This window comes from Xiphias gladius, chromosome 17 (genome assembly GCF_016859285.1).
Source record: "Xiphias gladius isolate SHS-SW01 ecotype Sanya breed wild chromosome 17, ASM1685928v1, whole genome shotgun sequence".
NCBI classification, from domain to species: Eukaryota; Metazoa; Chordata; class Actinopteri; order Istiophoriformes; family Xiphiidae; genus Xiphias; species Xiphias gladius.
In genome coordinates, this window is record NC_053416.1 from 17,928,263 (window position 1) to 17,947,567 (window position 19,305).

Here is a 19,305-nt window from a genome sequence, read left to right on the forward strand (position 1 = left end):
AGGACCAGTGTGGAGTCAAACAGTTCAGGTTTTCTGAAAGGATCACATGTTTTCACAGCGATTCAGTCTCCCCTTGTCAGTTGCTGCCTATTTCAGACAGGATCATCCATTGGTTGCACAGAATAAAAGCCCCATGACCGGCTCCTCCCAGCCAAGTAATGAATGCCCCTGCTTTCACTTTTTTCCCGCTCCTCTGTTGAAAAATACCATTGTTAAGTCTCTCTTCATAAGCACACATGTGGTTTGGCTTGAGTGTGGAGTTCAATGTCTGTTCACCTCCCCCCACCAGCAGCAGCAGCAGCAGCAGCAGCAAACCCAGTGATAGGGACCAGTCACTGGGTTTCCCATGATTATCACTTCTGATAGTGATAATCATGGGAACACTCTTCATGCACCATGTCACTCCTCCGGTTTTACTGACACAGCTCAGTGTTTAGAGTTAAAAAATTGAATTAAAACAATCAATAAATAGCATTTGAAAATCCAGAATGATATAAGATATTAAATTACCTCTTTGTAAAAGATACGGTGACAGGTGAAAGGAAAATACAATTTTTATGCATTTTTTCCCCCCAAAATATATTCATTAAGTTTGCTCCCAATATGTTTTGCAGAACTACAGATGTCTTTGTCATATCTAGAATTAGATTAGCATGAATGGACCTCTTTGTTCCTTTTGCCGTCTCAGCTAGGATAAGGTTGGTTAGACTTTGTTATTCATTGACAAACTTGGATTTAGTATCACATCTCTCCCTGTTCAACCACCAAAAGGAGATTTTGTTGTCCCACAGATTAATCAATACAGAGGTTTACTCTAGGTTTTCGTGAATTCAACAAAATAGTAAAGATACATGTAAAGAGAGGGAAAAAATACATTCTGGTAACTTTGTCCTGAGACACTCGTATGTTTCCTGTTATACTTTCATTTAAAGCAACATGTTTTCAGGAATGCGTCAGCACTGTTGTAATGTGTGGTGGTTGTGGTGGTGCTCTTAATGATGTGTCAGAATGAGTTAAACAGAGAGAGAGAGGGAGAGAGAGAGAGGAGGAAGGAGGAAGGGTGGTGGTGGAGGGAGAGGAGAGGAGAGGGAGCAAGTGTTTACTCAAGCTGACCAGGAATATAGCGCATACATAGAAGATGAATCTGGAGGAAAGGGGTTACTGGCGGACAAGCTACTTTGGCTCTCTTTTATCAGCCAGGGGCTGATCTCTGGACCCTAAGATTGAGCAACACAACAGGAGACAGGCAGCTCCAAAATCAGTTAGAAAAGAGGGCAGGGTAGAAGGAAACCGAGAATCAAAGAAAGTCAAAGAAAGACAAAAAGGAAAGCTGAGTTATACTAGCAGAACGGGGAAACCAGAATTGTAAGACAGAGCTAAACATTAATACAGGCTCTCCTAGGTACAATGGCGGAAAGAAGTTTTTATTTGAAGTTTTTGGGAGGAGTATGAAAGATTTGAGCGGACGGACGGGGGGGGTCAGAGGCAAGGGTCCAGTGGAGAGTAATTGTGGTGACAGCCAGTGCAAGGAGACAAGGACTCATGTGAGACATAGAGGAATTAAAAGATAAAAAACACAGAGAAGGAACAGAGAGGGTCTGGCAGACCCAAAACTGGACTTCAGTATGGGTATAAAGAGTAAGGCTGCTGCAGCTGTCTTAGTCCTGCTGTTGTTCCTTGGCTCGCTGTGGCTCCGTGAGTATTTCTATGTGTGTGCGTGTATCTATGTGGGTGTGTATGGTTTCTATGCTGTACTATGAATCTATACAATCCCTCCCTTGTTTCGGAATGCGTAGGGTCTAGATCAGGAATGTGTCACATGGTTTGGTGGCTACAGAGTTAACCATGGTGGTCACACTACTTTTTGAAGATTCTTTATAACAAAATATTTCAGCAACATCACAGAAATGTTTGGTGTGCGTGATTTGACATATTATTTGAATGTGATATGATACGATGACTGATTTTTTTAAATTTAATTTAATTTTAATATTTTGAGTCACATCAGATTATCTATTGTTTAAATATAAACTTTTTACACATGATCTTGTAATGTTGTGTAATGACAACTAAAGGTCTATAATCCATAACTTCACCATGCTCTTTCTGTTGTATTGTAGGGATCCTTGTGTATTTAAAGTCTCCAGAAATATAGACGAAGAAGCAAAAAGTCCTTCAGGATAGAAATAAGTGACTAAAATGTTTTTTGATTTTTTTTTTAAATCTGAAAGTCAACAAGAAATTTTATAAATATATTTATATGTGAAAATAATTCAAAAGAAACAATTACTAAGAAACCATTGTAGAAATGTTCAAACTGGGACCATGTGATCTCTTTCTCTAGCTTGGATTAAACTGAAAATGCTGCAAGATTTGAGAGACTTTAGACAGACTACAAAGTGCAAACTCAGCAGAAAGGTTTTCAAATAGAAACATGGACAGCAATTTCTGCATCCTAATAATAACTCAGTAAGGAAACTTGAATTTAGATAAGGCTCATAGTACGTAGTGGCAAGACTTCACATCTCTGTTGACACATCTGGCAACATCTACAGTAGGTCACTGTCAAGTTAGAAATAGGTTTGGATGGGTTGTGTTTGGTTTGAACTGAAGCAGTTTGGTTACTCAGTGAGGCTAACTAGCCAAGCTATTTGACAGGAAGCTGACTAGTTCAGGAGAGTCTTTTAGCATCAGTTTGGAGGCTCAGGGATAAGGGACTGGGTGCTACAGTCACCTACCAAAATGATAAACTATATTATACAATAAACTATACTACAGTGGTCAGATATAGCGGACGCTAATATGTGGTCTGGAGACCTGCAGGGGCCTTTGAAGGAATGCCAGGAGGTCCCAAATAAAACTGAGGAATAGTTTGACCTCAGTATGATGAGTTGACTCAGGCATACCACAGATTAATTTGACTAGATACTATGAAGCACTGTACGGGGCTTTCATTCAGCAGTCATATTATAAGTGTAACTTATCTTGTTATATAGTATAATAATGGTGTGTGTACTGATCATGTGGCCCCATGGAGGCAAATAGTTAGAGAACTTGATGGGGCCCAGAACTGATCCCAGTACAAGTTGTGCGTGTGATGTGTGTGGAGGAAGTCAGTGTTTGAGACAGTCGGTGTAGATGACAGGGTTTGCTTTGTCACAGGCTGGAATGAGCTCAAAAAGGATTAAAACTAAGCATCAACATCTCTTCTGCCATCAGAAGAAAGTTATTTGCTGCCTTAAGAATGCTTATCTCTGTGCTATGTACAGTTGAATATGACCTAGCTGTAATTAATCATGTTCCTCATGTTAACAGGATAACAGATCTGTCACATGACAGGGATGTTTGTTAATGAGCTGTTGTGAAGGAAAAGTTACTCTCATCTAATTTAAAGCAGCCAGATTCTATATTTTCATATTATCAATGTATCAGACAGCAATGTGAAAATAAAGTGACAATGTAACAGGAGTTGCTTGTAGTGATGAATCTACAGAGAATTATCACCTGAGTTTGTAGCTCGATCGACTTTATGGAGCAATGCAGCCCAGCGAGTTTTAGCTCACTGATTACACATTCGGTCCATAAATTCACTGTCTTGATTCACTCTCATCTATTTTCAGCTCAGCAGGCAGACACAGTTAGCAACTAGCCAGTGAGCATAGTGGAGCATTTAACAGCTAAAGAGCCAGATATGTCCCGCAGGAGTTGGTAGAGACCAAAAACAGAGCTTAAAGATAGTGAATGCTGAACTTCCGGTTCCCAGAAACAGGCTTCCAAATGAAAAATAATGTTGTAACTTTCGGATGTGTAGATAGGCAACAAGCTTGTTAACAAGTTCACCATATCACCTTAAAGGTGATTATACGTCAACTTTGTGTTCACAACTTGTTTCAGCTGTCTCCAAGTGGCCCAAAAAGAAAAAAAAATCAGTTATTGCAAGTTTAATGTGGGGAAATTGCAAATCCCACTGAAATCTCACTGAAAACCTATACATATTTTATTTTGAAGTGTCCTTGTGGCTGAAACAGAGTTGCAGTTAAGTTGCAGTATTAGCAGTGAAAAATCTATTTCAGTGGGAAAATCTCTGCAACCGAAAACTAATTGTAAGGCTTTCTCTTGTTTCTTTTTGCAATTTCTCACTGCAGAGGGAGGTTTGGATTACCACTGGGATTCTTGTTTAAAAGGTTATAATCAAGTGAATAAGGTAAGGAAAACGAGCAAATAATAAATAATTTAATTACCTGTTACATTTCCTCCATAGGACTGATTTTGTGAAGCAGATGGAGCAATTTGAATGGTCAATCACTCGTGCTTTCTCCCTTTCTTTGTCCCGTTGATCGCCTCCACACTAACACACCTCCCATCTCCCACTGCTTCACCAGCTGTCCAACAGCAGTGGGGTTGATGGAGCTGGGGGCCCTCAGGTCCTGGAGGGGTGCCCTGGTCAGACCTTCCAGGTGTCACTGCTGCTCTCTCACCTGTTGGCTGCACCAGCCTACACCTCCGACGTGCTGCTGCAGCCCTATCTGTCCAGCTGGGATGAGCTTGTGAAGTAAAATAATCAGATAAAGCAAGAGTACAGTGAGAGAGATAGATTCATTTACAGCCTCCAGAAAGAATGAAGATGTTTATGGCTTATGGCATAATGTGGAATCTGTAAACTGATTCACCTTGTTCTGTGTTACTTCTTCCAGGTTTATGGATGCTCTGGGTTCAATGGTGGGACTTATATCTAAAGAGATAGAAAGCAAGACCTCTATAATCCGCCAACTGGCCATTTTAGCAGAAGAGAACCCTGAAGCAGAGCTGGGCCCAGATGTACACTCAATAAACTCAGAAGCCGGGACAAAGACCAGTTTAGAACTCTCACAGCACAAAGGTGCTTACCACTCTGTACGCTCCATGATCTGGGTGGAACTGAACAGAGGCATTGTGAACTTCCACCAACAGACGGACTCTGGATGCCGGACTCTTCTGCGTCTGCATCGTGCTCTGCTTTGGCTGAAGCTCTTCCTGGAGAAGCTGGCTGAGACACCAGTGGCTGGACGGCTCAGGAGCCCCTCAGAGCTGTGTCGTGAGGCCTACCAGAGCAGCCTCGCGAACCACCACACCTGGTTTGTCCGCAGGGCAGCTGAGCTGGCCTTCATTGCCATGCCAGAGCGGAGTTTCTTCTTCAGGCTGGTGTGTGTGCAGAGCCAGGAGGAGCTGAGCGTAATGCTGAGCAGAGTTGTTCAGGCCATCGAAGAGGTTTATGATAGGACACAGAAAGCCCTGGAGGAAAATGGCATGCTGGACTTGCCATAGAAAATGGGACTATCCGACTGGACATATGAATGGATTTGATTTTTTTCAGCTAAACTTTACATGTGCCATATTTTTCTTCCCAACCAAAATGTTGAATCAGCAATCAAGTAGTACTGAAAGTTAGTTTGCTTTCAGTTTGAAATTCCCCATCAAACATCATGAGATAACGTCTCGACTTCTCCTCTCCTCAGAGGCATTTTTAAGGCAGCTGATAGTGCATTTAGGCTGGCTAAACGCAGACTGTGAATTATTTAAGCAGGTGGACACAATAACATGAACATAATCACCTCTGCTGTAACAAATGTCACTGGGGAGCTGTACAGTTCATGATTTTGTGTCTACCCCCACCTATATGATATTTTAAAAAAATTTTTCCCTACATTTAAAATGCTATTGAAAATGACTGCTGTGTTAATTGAAGTTAATGCTTTGTGATTTAGTATGCTACCTCAAAACAGGCTAGGTCTAGATGCCTTGTAGCCTTAAAATCTGGGACCAATCTATCCTCTTTAAAAAGGTATTTCATAAAAAATCAACATATGCAGAACAAATGACTATATGGTGCTTCACAGTAACTGTGGTGTTCACTGTTAATGACTCAGTTTTACATTGAAAGTTTTTTTTATCATGTTCAGAATAATTAAATATCTATAAAATGAATAAAAGCGAATCCAATTGCCTGTTTTATAACATAGTCTGGTCCAGTAATGTGATAACTTTGACATTTAAATGCCACTGAACTATTGTGTAATATTATCCACCATCCAGCAGAGGTTCCAGCACTCTGCTACAGACTAATCTTCACTCTCCTGACATCATGGTGAATATATTCTGCTCTGTGTGACACTACCAGGACATATTTTATGGCCCAGTGGCAGTGTTGCCAGTTTTTTTTTTTAAAAGGCTTTCCCCCCTCATAATATATATTTGTATGAATATATTAGATGTTAAATCTTAAATCTTAGAAAAAGACCTGATTTGAAGAATATTAAGGGGTCGCAGATTATTCCGGATTATAATTTATTGAATGTGTGCGTAATTCAGAGAATAGTGAGTGCAAAAATCAGTCACTAGCACTTCTCTTGATCAGACTATTTTAAACCCACAAATACCTCTAATGCTACGTAATCCTGGCTCTTTCCTTTTTCCTGGACTACGCTCTCTCTTTCTGAGGAGGAGACAGCGAAGACAGGAGAGATAAGGATAGAGCCTGAGGGCACAGAGTGAACAAGAGACAGGAGCTGGTTGAAGGTCAGTGAGCGGAAGAACACTTCGGCTGTAATCTTGTCAAGCAGTTAGCGGAAGACCATGTTAAAGCTGCTCCCAAAGGAAAAACGTCCAACCGAAGCAACAATTCACCTATTTTTGATCTTGGATCAGCCAATATTTACCATTATGAACAACTATGTGTTAAGCAAGAATCACGCCAAGACTTGAATCTGTCACCTTTGTCCCCTAATGTGTGTAGGAGGATGACGTGTTGCTGGTGGTATTTCTACTATGTATTCACTTCCTCTTGATACTCTGAAAATAAACTACTGAGATTCTCACTAGTTGGCTTCACACATAAGGACATAAGACTATCATGTCCCATAGTCTGATGGACCTCTCTTTGGGTTTTTTGTCTTTCACTTGTTGCTATGTAACAGTTTTGTGAGCACAGGTTGACCACTGTCCACTGGTGCTGTAGACTGTGAGGATTATGGTGAACAGGATTACATTAGATTATACCCACTTGACGCTGCTTTTGACACTGACTCACTTCTTTTTCTGTCCCCTACAGAGGGTGTACTACATTTGACTACATTTTGATTCAGAATAATTACAATGTAAATAAACACTAAAGGAAAGATGACTGAGATGCACAGGCAAAAATTAATTTTGAGTTTGACTTCCCTTAAATGACATTTATTTATTTCTCTATCTTGGTTTGCAGTAAACATGAGCAAAAATATACAAACAGTAAGAGCAAAAAATAAAAATCCAGAATAGAATTATTATCCTTGTGGGCGAGAGTATTTCAACAAATTTCATGGTTCCTTTCTTGAACTCCACAGTCTTAGGAAATAATACGATGTAAAATGAGGGGATTAGCTGGGGGTAATAAGGTTTCTTGAAATCATTCCTTATTTGAAACACAAATAGTTGACTCTCTCTGACATTTGCTTTGGGCCCAGTTGGAGTCTTGTTCTGAAAATTTCCTGGATGTTCTGCACTTGAAAGTTCTCCGAAAGCACCGCTAATTCTGATTTATTTACCACATTACCAATGTACTTTTAATGAATCTGTCTTAATTTTGATACAGCAGACCCCAGTGTTCAGAGAACTTCCATTGCAAGATTTACGAGCGCAATTTAAGGTAGAAGGGACTCAAACAATGACAAAAAAATGTCTCTACATAAAAAACAAAACCTTTTCCAACCAAGCTGTTAACATTTTGCCATTGGTGAACTAAATGATGAAAACCTACCAGGTAGCTCCCATGACATGATACAATCCAAGCTAATACATTCTTTCCTCTTTACAACAAAATAGCAATAAAAATACTCTTTTATAAACAAACAATAGTTTTTATATTTTTCCATTGTGGTAATACACACTGGCAAAATGCCTGAATGCAGTATCTATATGTTTGTTCCTTTTTCTCCTTTGCTCTTGATGATACATGTCGCACTGATTTTGTGCAATTTCTTTGTTGTTCCTTTCAATAAATACATCATACAGCCACACAAGAAATAAATATATTGCTTTTTGAGGACATCTCCAAATTATCACAGAAAAAAAAAAAGGGATAAATGGAGATAACAGGAAATAACATTCTGTGACACTGGGGAACAACACCGTCTGTCCACCAGGAGGCACTGTTATGTTGTAATGAAACATGTTTTTTTTTTTGTGCGCATTATTATTATGATTATTATTAATATTATTATATAAGAGTAGGCCTTTTAATTACACAGGGTCTGTTGCCCTCCAACCGGATCCTAAAGTATCTCTGCATGAGATCCTTACTAAGATCTGCTGCTGAGGATGTGTCATTGAAGCAAAATAAAAATAAAATTTAAACTGTCATGAAGATCTTTGGTTGAAGAACAAATCTTCACATGCACATAAGTAAAACAAGTATGTCCAAAAAGGTGATGAAGCGAAACATTTTATTTGCTGTGTTGTGATTTAAAAAGGGCTTCATTGAATTTAATAATGAATGGGTAATATAGGATCAAGTGCACTGAAAAAAAATGAGAAAGGAATGAACCTTGCTTTATCCATCTTGAAGACGATGTCACTGAATCAAATGAGGAGGACGGACAAAGTAGGGTAAAGAAGTTCAGCGTGCCTGCTCTGGATTAGCCGACCAGATTAAGAGATTACAGTGAAATTAAGTAAGTGTTGCAGGAATGCCAGAGGAGAAATGCATGTGAAGCGGTCACAAAAAGCAAAAAAGGGCCCCAGATGGCTGTTAGGGCACATCTGTCTTTATGAATAGCCCCTCAGCTGTAGATTTGACAGTCACAGTAGATAGTACTGTCTTTCTTTCTTCCTTTGTCAAAATGGATTAGATAATGAGGTCCTCTTTAGACCATTGTGAGTTATTTGCATGCATATTGAGAAACACATTGCTGTGAGAGAAATTAAGTGGTGGAGTCGAGCCAGACCTAAATGTGAGAGAACAGATGCCTGTGTTCCACATTAGCTGCGACGACATGGCAGGATCACAGTCACATTGGTACAGTTTTGTAGCAGTGCCAGGGTAATGTTTAAAAGTGTACTGCACAGATTTCTACCACTTATACCACTTGCATGTGTTCATCCTATTTTTTTATTTGCCCTAGTACTGCACAGTGAATGCACATTAAGGGAAGAGGTCCAGCACCAAACTCAGGCATAATCCATAAAATTCAAAGAGGTTGAGTTAAATGGAAAAATATCATTTTCTATGTGGAAGCAAATCTCCAGTTTTGTTCACTTCCTACAGGTCTATAAACAAAAACTCTGATCATCTAAAAACCATAATTCACTTAATCAAGACTCTAGTCACCTTTAAAAGGAGATGTCAACTATACATTTTGATATTCTGGATGAACCATTTAGAGGAGGATAATTATGAGTATGAACGAAACAAAAGGATCAAACACAAAACTTCTACATCCTTGTCCTCCAAAACTGTACACACGTCAATTAATTCAAGTCAGCTTCAAAAAAAAGAATGGGAAAAAAAGCACACTTTCAGTGCAAATCAATAAAAAATATGACAATGGCATCTATTTCTGATACATAGGAAATAGATGCAACACGCACGCACACAAACACACACACGCGACTCTAAATATTCATGTTTAATTAATTAAAAATCGAGACATGAGGAAATGGCTCCTGGTTTTAACTTTAGGAATAAAATGATAGACAGTGACAGAGAGTGTAACGATTATGCAGCAGGAGGATCATTTTTGCTGTTTTCACATAATATTGAGATGGTTGTTTGGGCTGATAACTGTAGTCCGGGAGCCAGGGAGCTGAAATTCTGTTTAACCACTAACGGCCTGGGAGTTTTGGGGCGGAAAAACAGTCATGCTTTTGTTAACTTAGGCTAATGTTGTCAAGGTCTCTGAAACATTATTTATGCACTGTCTCCTATCATAGATCTTTTGGCATTAGCGGTGTTGATAGATTGACCATTCCCAGCAACCGTAGTACCCATATCTTTTTTCTAAGTTGCTTTCAGGTCAAACAACCAGTGTGAATATGAAATGATCCAAAATAATTATCATTTAATGGAAGTCCACTCATCTGAAGAATGGACTCAAGCATTCATAGTGTTTGTCACTTAATGAATATTGCACATTGCATGCAATTTCCCGACCTACAGTATGAGATGGGAACTGTGAATGGAACACACACGCAAACACACACACACACACACACACACACACACACACACACACACACACACACACACACACACACACACACACACACACACACACACACACACACTCTCTCTCTCTCTTTCTTAAAGATTTTCACCTCTACTGTAACTCCCATTTTTTGGAGATTCCTATCTTACTATTTTTTTTTTTTCGAAACACACGCTTGCTGTGTGTGAGGTTCAGAAGATTTACAGTGCCGTCCCTCCTGGTGGTCAGTGGTTTAACATAACCTTATTTCACACTTAGCAGAGAGGTGGGACACAGGGGCCTCCTGCACTCAAAGCACACTAAAGACAATACAAACATGCAAAAAGGTTTCATCTCTGCATCCATCCATCAAGATATACAAGAGTCTGTTGGAATATTCTTTTAAGTGCAACAAAATAGATGTACTGATATAAGGTTATGGTACCGTATAAATACTGTAGATATACACATTTTGTATTGTAATTTGTGTATATTCTAATATAGAGGGGTACTCTATAAGGAGGCAGAAGGAGGGGAGCAGCAATAAAGTGGTAATGTTGCTGATCCTTGCAAACTTTGAAATCACATGATCACATCCTTTATATCCCCTAGTTTGTCATGCAGTATAAATAGACGTCACCTCAAACTAATGTACAGGAAAGAATTTGTCCCAAAGCTCACAGACAGAAATAATGACAGGATTACCACCCTTTTATTCTTGCCTCATCTCATAACATAACTGGACAATTTCCCCAAAAATGTTGGGGTTGTAAACAAATCCTTCAAAGGGTGTGAATACTGCGATTTGTTTCTGTGTATGTGCAATGTTGCAGAGAATGGAGAAAATAGTTTTCGGGAGAGGAAAAGGTCAACCTAGTTATTAGTGTTGATCCTCAGCTTGAAGGACACTCTTCCAGCAAACTTGTCTCTTTCACTTCCAGTGGGAATGTTGTTGGCGTTGATCTTGCACTCGATGTTGACATCTTGATTGACAGTAATGTTGAGGAACTTGACGGCAACCAATGGTTGAGAGTAGTTCACCTGCAAAATCAAATCCAAAGACATCTTTAAACACAGGAACCAATGTTTTCTGTCTGGTACATATTTAATGAACTACCTGGAAATGCAAAATGCAAGGTTGGCAAAACAAGTCGCTCTGTTATTAACAGCAATCTTTAATGTCCTGTATACTGTATTTTGATTTAAGGTACAATCTTACCTGAGCTTTCTTGCCATAGTAAGGGTAGTACATAAGGTTGAAAGTGCCATTTGGAGGGAAGTAGATCATCTCTCCAATTTTGTCAGTGTCTTCTCTCTGAGGGGGTAAAACAGCTTCATCAGTTACAGCCTGAAAGATGACTTCATATATGTGGGAGAAAAGAAGGGGAGCCTTATTAATCTCCTTCTTTTCTCTGAATCTCATTTCCCAAACGTGCCCACAATCTACTTCAGCAGTCTTTTTAATGCAGAACACCTCACATATACAGTAACTGCACTCTACACTACTGTTACGCGTGTGTCTGAACTCTATCTAATCTAAACTCTACAAGACACACTTTCTGTCCTGTTCTTACCCATTCATCTCTGCCAACTCTGTATCTCTGAGAGGGGGTATTAAAGGAACACAACGGGGAAGAGAAAAAAAGAGAAGACCAGCAACATGCACATGTGGTGTAAATGACAAAATGGCATGCAACACAGATACATTAGTTGAAACAACACAAACACAAACATTAAAGGAAAATGCAGATGAGGGACAGGTGACATATTGCAACTGAGAGTCAGGCACAGTAGCTACGAATGGGCTGAAATCCAAATTGTTATGTTAAGCCTTTCAATGTGAAAGACAAAAAGGGATTACCTTTGCACCACAGGTAACATAGGGAGCCTGTCCATTCTTTCCTGGCAGCATCCCAATCACCTGGAGAGAAAGAACGACAACACATCTCCAGCACCATTGATATCTCACCCTTACTTAAACACAGAGGAAAGGAAAAAAATCTTTAGAATTGCTCCAAGATATGACAGAAAACAACAATAATTGTGATAACTGGTGACTATAATCTTGATACTGACTTCTTTTCTTTTACTGGGATTATCTTTTACTCATTCCCAACCAGTCTCATTATCTCAATCACTTCATGTTTCCTAGCAACACCATCTATTTCCCATGCCTCTTTCTCTTTCATACCCGATTCAGCTTGATGATGATGCATGGCTTGCCCTCCTGGTATCCATAGTAACGGTCATCGATTCCAGAGCAGTCCTCCAGGATGGTGCGGTTGAACTGACAGGAGCGCTTCGGGTTGTTCTTCACATCGCCACTGTCCTCCTGCAGGAAGTACTGGTCCGGGGTGCACTCGTCATTTTTCTGGACCTGGATGGAGTTGTTGTAGGCTGCAGGGGAGAGGAGGGCGGGGGGGGGTTATTTTGCCCGTAAGAGCTTATGACTCAACTAAAACCCTGGTGCAAGGCAATCTCCTACCCGCTGACTGTAAAGGAATTATCTCTTATTAGGTAAAAACAATTCATACTGGGTCTTTGGATAATCCATAGCAGTAAGCTTTTTGAGTAACTATAAGAGAGGCCGCGAGGCAAACTTACGTGTCAGGAACTTGTCCAGGGTCTGAGTGTACATGTCCCAGCTCTCAGTGTTCTTGATGTTATAGACAATCTCAAAGGTTTCATCTGCTTTGGGTCTAATCACCATGCCTGTGAGTGCCAGAGAGACAGCAGGGAGTTCGTGACACCACGGCACAGACTGTGTGACCCGTGTTTATGCAGTTTCTGTGGCAGTAGTTGCTGTACCTGGTGTGGAGAGCCTGTCTTGCCAGGTTGGTTTGTGGTCGTCCAAGGTCTGCAGCATGACATACATGGTGAGTGCAAACAAGCCGGCCAGGAAGATGTAGAAAACTACATAGAAGAGAAGAATAAGGCCTGTAGAGAAAGAGAGGAGACAGCTGTGTCATCTGTATGTAATATCAGTGAAAAACTGAATATCATTTATTGTAACGGATTTAATTAACCACTTTAATAGCCTTTGTTCCTTCCGTTTATTGGCCATTTTAACCTTGTATCTCACTCAGGATAAGAAATAAGTAAGCCTACAGTTTACTTAGAAAATGTGAATTATACAAATGTAATAAATCAAGGAAAAATGTATTATTTCATTTCACACTGTACATCAAACCCTAAGCGTACTGAAAAACATAAATACATGTGTATCGCAAATACTGAGCGATACACAGTATAGCTTAATATGTTCATATTTTGAAGTATCTAACTACGTCTATATGTCTATGTTTTCAAATGTCATTTTCTCACTTGTATGTACTAGGATGTATGTACTTGTATGTTCTAACATACTAGCTTAAAAGTCTATATTCTTATCTGTAGCCCAGAGACAAAGCCCTCACTTCACTTTAAATCCAATTAAATTCATTTTAGTTCAATTTGATTTTTGAACCTATAAAGTGACCTTTGTAGTATGCAGCATATACTCTATAAGAGTAAAATGGCAATGTATTGAAACAATAATTCATTGAAAATTCTATTAAACTCAAAAGCATTACACAAACATTTGGTCATTTACTCAAACTCTTGCCAAAGAAGCACTGCAAACCCATCCCCTCCCCCTACGATCACAGTTGATCAACACTGTGGATATATGGAAAATTACATCAGTAATATGTACTGAACTTGATATTATGGAGAGGTTCTCAGCTCTACACCATGTCTAAACGTCACGCAGTATTACCTGTGTTTACATGTTGGTTGCTTGAAAGAGGCATGAGCTACATGCAGACCAAGCCTTTAGTGTTTTATTATGCATTATGGAAAAAACAATGACATTTTCAAGCATTTTTTTCATTTGCAATAACTGCTGTAGCCAGACTGCTATGTCTAGTTTTTGTTCTATACACTTGTTGTGGAGCTGTGCTGAGCTGTGGTGGCTCTGCTTTGTAATGGAAGGGTTTTGACTTATGTATGAAGGCTACATTAAACTAACATCTGCAACTTAAAGCAAGTGCAGGCCATTTCATAATGACTGTAATGCTCAAACACATTCTTAAGATTGAATAATCTTGCATCTGAATTAATAATAGAATTACTTAATTTTAATTAAATGTTGCTGTTGCTGTGTTGAGTCTGTTGGGTCACTCTCTGACCTAACATGTACACAGGAGGCCAGTTAATCCTCATTAAACTAGAGGCGCTTCATTCCATCCTCAACATCTGCCTCTCTCTTTCCCACTCACACAACTGTCCTTCAGATACTTAAATTATTATTAATTAAGCGACACGGTTTGAAATTAAGTTACTTTTATCAGTTAATGGTCAAAACATAAAGTTGATGTGGTCCACCCACTGGACTGAGGCAGATCTGTGGTCTGTCCCCAAGCCTGAAACAGTGAGAATTAAGCCGGGATTGAATGGCTGGTGTAGGACCAATTTCATTACAGAGTTGCGAGCGAGAGGAACGACGACAGAGGGGGATACAGGAGGAGGGAGAACAAGGACCCCCTGGAGACCGAGCCACAGGGTCAGGAGATTACAAGCCATCATGGTCTAGGCCTATTTCATGAACAGTGTAAGAAGATCATAGTGATAATGTTACATTAGACAGAAGGCAGGGCTGCTTCTCTTATCAATAAATTTGTAATTTCCCTTTGTCATGCATGGTTAACCCCTTTAATGGTTTCTCAGAAAATAAAGACATCACGGTTTCAAAAACTAAAAGAAGTTAAGATTACATGATACAAATTAGACAAACAAGGGGGGGGGGGCAGTGAATATTGGGAACTTTTACTTGATAAATGGCTAATAATGCAATGAAATCAAAATGGCTGCATACTAATTATCCTGGTGATTAATTAATCAGTTGACTAACTTGTTTCAGCACTTTCAAAAACATTAAAATTTAAAAATATATATATATCACCTGTTACGCTGTACCACTGTGTCACTGTTGCATTTTATTTATTTTTTTTAAATGTTTCTTTTTATTTTATTCAATGCACAGAGCTCAGATGAACCGTCTCTGAAAAGAGTGTCAATCAACCCAATAAGCCAATGATGTAATGGTTCCTACTTGGAATCATTAAAGACTTTTGAAGCAGCTGTTTGGTCCCATCCCAGGCATTCCTGTCTACATAGGGAGCAGGAAAACCTAAATAGCATTTTCTATGACACATCCCCCATTTTAAGCATCAACACCTGAGGCCAGCATTGGGTAGCAGCTGAGTGCCCTGACCCTGTGCCTCTGCTGGATGGCCCCCAGCGTGGCGCTCACTCGCTCTGTCGGCAGGCTCAGTGCCGCATCTGCCTCCCCACACAGCCAGGCTAACAGGAATCCATAACAAATTGTCAAGGGGAAGCTGCTTCACAGGGGGCAATTATAGAGGGGGCGTGTTTCTTTCTTCTTCTTTTTCAATCCAATTGTTCTTTGAATCATTGGAATCCGAGGTGAAACTAATGAATGGCTCAGTAAGATTTCAGTGAGCATCCCATCTGTGGCAGGGAAAAGACCCAAGCTAAATCATTAAATATATACAGAGTCAGGCTCCAGGCCCCGGACCAAGCCGGAGGCACTACAGCGAAAGAAGCATCAGACGTAAGATGTGACAAAGCAAAGTGTTTTAAGTGTTTTTCTCTATCATCCAGAGGGGATGTTGTGCTAACCACAAATATGACACCACTCAAGGGAGACTGGATGTGCACATGTGCATACAGGGTCAAGCATGCAGGCAGGGTGGCTTTCCCCCCGGCAAAGAGGGTGTTGGGTTTACAGTCTGCCCCCTCAGTCCACGCTGATGATGCACAGTGAAGCATCTCTCTTTCACCCTGGTTTTGTTTGCAGGCGGCAGTTGAAAGCACCAAACAAAGGGACAGGCTGGGATGGTTCAGCATCCTGTTCTTTCTTCAGTGATAAAGGAGGTGTCTCTTTTCTTTCAGGAATAATTAGGAGGACATGCTGCTCCATTGCTTTGTAAATTTGTGATAAACACTCCTCTGAAATAAAAATGAGAAGGTCTGGAGAGAGGATAGATAGCTTTGAGCCGTGGATCTTTTACTGTCAAACTCATTATTATCTTGTATATAGTGTGCAATCTTACAGAAAGATCAGCATCATGATTTTGTTCCTTATTAGGCCCTTTAAGGCTGTTTTCCCATGTTCCAGTGAGAGAGCCTTTTGTTGTTTTTGGAAGTGGGAGGTGCAGAACACTTAATTAGTCCTGTTTTAAATAGAAGTAGTTGTTTGACCATGTTTGCCTGGTGTCAGCTGGTGGCAATGTAACATCAAAATTGCAGGACTTCTGCTTTATCAAGGCTTCCATATCATTACGGCTCTTTACACAATGCAGGACACACAAGGAAGTGCTCGATGTTTCATCCTCAAAGAAGCCTTTGATCTAATGCTCTGAACCTACAGTATAGTGCATACAAATAAGTGCAAACAAGAAATGTGTCTGTTAAAGAGACTGGAGACCTGACTTGGGTGTTATCTTGGCCATTTCTCGGTGCCTGTTGAGATAAGTGGGTATTGAAAATGGATGGATGGACAGTAGATAAAGCCACGCAATCAAACAAGTAAAAGTAGAGTTACAGTACGTACAGTGTAAGCATCATTCGGAGAAAGAGGAAACGCTATGGTGAAATGCCAAGTTTAGCATACCTACATGTATTGGCTGACTACAGAAATAGCCTAATTAACAAGCCTTAGAGACCACAGCTTAAAAAGGCCACCAGACCTTAAAGCACCTGGGACACATTGAGCTGGATTAAGTTGTACACTGTGGGAGGATTCCAGCAAAGAAAGCTACAGTCAATGATTCCCAGCTCTGCACTAATAGTACAATCCCCATTCATGAAACATAATCAACAGAATGCCACTGCAGGTAAAACCACTCTCAGCATTATTCCGACCGCAAACACTAAACTTCGGTGTCGCCATTAAGATGATGTCCCCAGTGAAAAGATCAAAAATAATCTGAATTCCTGGGAATGGTTTACCTTGCTAGAACGTCCTGAATTGATACCTTCCCCATCAGCCAATGAAGTCTTTAGATTAGGATTAAGTCCCTCACTGATTTAAACAAACTGGGAGGGGCCGGGTTGGAGGTGATACAAATAGCATTTGGCCTTGGGCTTTACCCAGATTAAAACGCCCCAATGTCATTAGAACCGAGCCATATGCGCCCCATCGCTTCATGAATGTTTGAAGTAGCTGCAGGCTGGCTGTATGGGAAGAAAAGAGGACAGAGCATAGCGATGGTACTGTGTCAGATAGAGGCTGGGACTGGATCTCCCATCAAAATCTCGGGGAAAAAGCCTGAAAATGAACATCATGTTGAACGCTCAGGGATATGGGGATACGAACCAATTTCTACTTAACCCCCCCCCCCCCCCCCCATTAGACAGAGTCCTCTCTGCAGCAGAATCCACGTTAAGGCTGGTTTAAGCACTCGTCCACCGAGAGGAGCTGGCGAGGTGCACTTGGCAACACCAGCGGAACCTGTTTCGGCAATGCTGCAGTCATCTGGCGAACTCAAATGTAAAATAACACCACATTCCTCCACCCTCATGTCGAGCGCATTGCGCAGGGGAAAGCAGTGGGATAAATTATTAAATAAATAAAGACTCTAAGCAGGAGGATTTTTTTTTCTTTCTTTCTTCTTCTTCCCCCCCGCCGGCTTCCACGGGAGCGGTGCCGCATTCAGATTTCAGCACCAGCCTGTGGTGGACAACGACGGCCATCTCATCACCTGAACACTGAGGAGAAATAATCCAACCCGAACAACTTCGGGCGGGGTAAAATGCACATCACAGTTATACACAGTCATTTCTGAAAGAGCCCTCTGCGGAACCTTTAGGAAAGGTTTCAGAGACCATGACAGAGACCTGTTACAGAGCCGAGGGGACCATGTTTGCTGCATTGCTGTACCTGGACAGTACTTACCCCAGCTGCTCGCCGTCCTGCCCAGAAACTCCCTCGTCCTCGGGTTCCATATAAACTCCTTCCACTCGCTTTTGTCTCCATCCTTTGCCATTTTGTCATAAAAGTTGGGACCTCTAATAGATGCGCCCTAATGCAATACGCGCCGGGTCGAAACCACCAACCAGACAGCACAGAGAGAGAGAGAGAGCGAGGGAGAGCGAGAGAGCCCTGCTGTAGCTACCACCGTCAAGAAGAGGGACAATTAAAGAGGTCTACTTCAAAACTCAAGACGCTCAAATGGAAGGACGAACACCACTGCAGTCTACCTAAAGACAGGAAAAAAAAAACGGGTAGAGGTAGCGGTCCTACACTCAGCACAGACCTAGCAACTGCCCTCCCCCCCAGCTCTTGTCTGCATGCCGCAGAGTTTTGATGAGTGGTGCAGAAATGTAGTGATACTGCGGTAAAGCACTCCCTCCTCCTCTCCCGACACGCACCCCCACCCTCTCCGAAACCCCCCACCCCCCCAACCTCATCCTCTATCCCCGGCAGAGCGGCTCCCTCCTCCCTCTCCCCCCCCCCCCCTCCTGGCCAATCACCTGCACCGCATCCTCCCCCCTCACAGGCCCGGACGCGTGAGAGACAACCCATAAAGCAAATCGTGTGGTGGCTGAGGGGATCGTTTCAATAGGCTCCGAGGCCCCTGCCGTCACGTCCCCATTGAAAAATCAACAAAAATATCCCTCTTTTATTGCCAAAGGACTCTAAAGTGTCTGTGTTACTCACTGATGAATTTCTAGCCCCCTTATTGTACTTAATTATCTATCTTGAAATCAGCATCGTGCTCCTATTATAATCATAGGGGCGGTAGCATTCATCTCATATTTCCTAATTCAAATCATTGGTTAAGTATGCCGTGGGCCAGATGTCATAGAAGCCTTCTGATAGAAGGGTTTGGTTGTTTTTTTTAGCACAATACATGAGAAATAATGTCTTTAGGTAATCATTTAGAGAATTATATCAGCTGGTATTATTTTTTTTAACTCCCTATTTGGTAAAACTGTGAGACAAATTGTCTGCATATTTGCCTCATCCACCCCAAATGACATTTTAGGAGTGGCAGCATATTAAGAGCTAACGGTAAAAAGCCACCAGGTGTAGGTCAAA

The 19,305-nt window shown here is 41.0% G+C and overlaps 2 protein-coding genes across 3 annotated transcripts; one reads left to right on the forward strand and one right to left on the reverse strand.

Moving 5' to 3' along the window:
• Nucleotides 1-1,089: 1,089 nt before the first annotated feature.
• gltpd2b (glycolipid transfer protein domain containing 2b) lies at nt 1,090-7,913 on the forward strand. Its single transcript, XM_040149651.1, has 4 exons — nt 1,090-1,695; nt 4,146-4,204; nt 4,383-4,552; nt 4,695-7,913. The coding sequence occupies exons 1-4, from the start codon at nt 1,626-1,628 to the stop codon at nt 5,302-5,304; spliced, it is 909 nt and encodes a 302-aa protein (XP_040005585.1). The 5' UTR covers nt 1,090-1,625; the 3' UTR covers nt 5,305-7,913.
• Nucleotides 7,914-11,072: 3,159 nt separating this feature from the next.
• atp1b2b (ATPase Na+/K+ transporting subunit beta 2b) lies at nt 11,073-18,250 on the reverse strand. Of its 2 annotated transcripts, XM_040150876.1 has the most exons (8): nt 18,160-18,250; nt 13,008-13,136; nt 12,804-12,911; nt 12,391-12,596; nt 12,061-12,120; nt 11,774-11,800; nt 11,419-11,514; nt 11,073-11,240 (listed from the first exon to the last, which is right to left on the reverse strand). In XM_040150876.1, exons 1-8 carry the CDS (start codon nt 18,248-18,250, stop codon nt 11,073-11,075), a joined length of 885 nt encoding a protein of 294 aa, XP_040006810.1. The 2 variants fall into 2 exon arrangements, with proteins under 2 accessions (XP_040006810.1, XP_040006809.1); XM_040150875.1 differs by lacking the exon at nt 11,774-11,800.
• Nucleotides 18,251-19,305: the final 1,055 nt, after the last annotated feature.

What these genes read in the sequence shown, in the direction of transcription:
- gltpd2b (XM_040149651.1), top strand. Translation starts at nt 1,626, where the DNA reads ATGGGTATAAAGAGTAAGGCTGCTGCAGCTGTCTTAGTCCTGCTGTTG. An exon ending in CCTTGGCTCGCTGTGGCTCC is followed by an intron (nt 1,696 to 4,145) that starts GTGAGTATTTCT and finishes TTCTCACTGCAG; the next exon opens with AGGGAGGTTTGGATTACCAC. An exon ending in AGCTGGGATGAGCTTGTGAA is followed by an intron (nt 4,553 to 4,694) that starts GTAAAATAATCA and finishes TACTTCTTCCAG; the next exon opens with GTTTATGGATGCTCTGGGTT.
- atp1b2b (XM_040150876.1), bottom strand. Translation starts at nt 18,250, where the DNA reads ATGGCAAAGGATGGAGACAAAAGCGAGTGGAAGGAGTTTATATGGAAC. An exon ending in CCTGGACAAGTTCCTGACAC is followed by an intron (nt 12,597 to 12,803) that starts GTAAGTTTGCCT and finishes TCTCCCCTGCAG; the next exon opens with CCTACAACAACTCCATCCAG. An exon ending in ACTATGGCAAGAAAGCTCAG is followed by an intron (nt 11,241 to 11,418) that starts GTAAGATTGTAC and finishes TTGATTTTGCAG; the next exon opens with GTGAACTACTCTCAACCATT.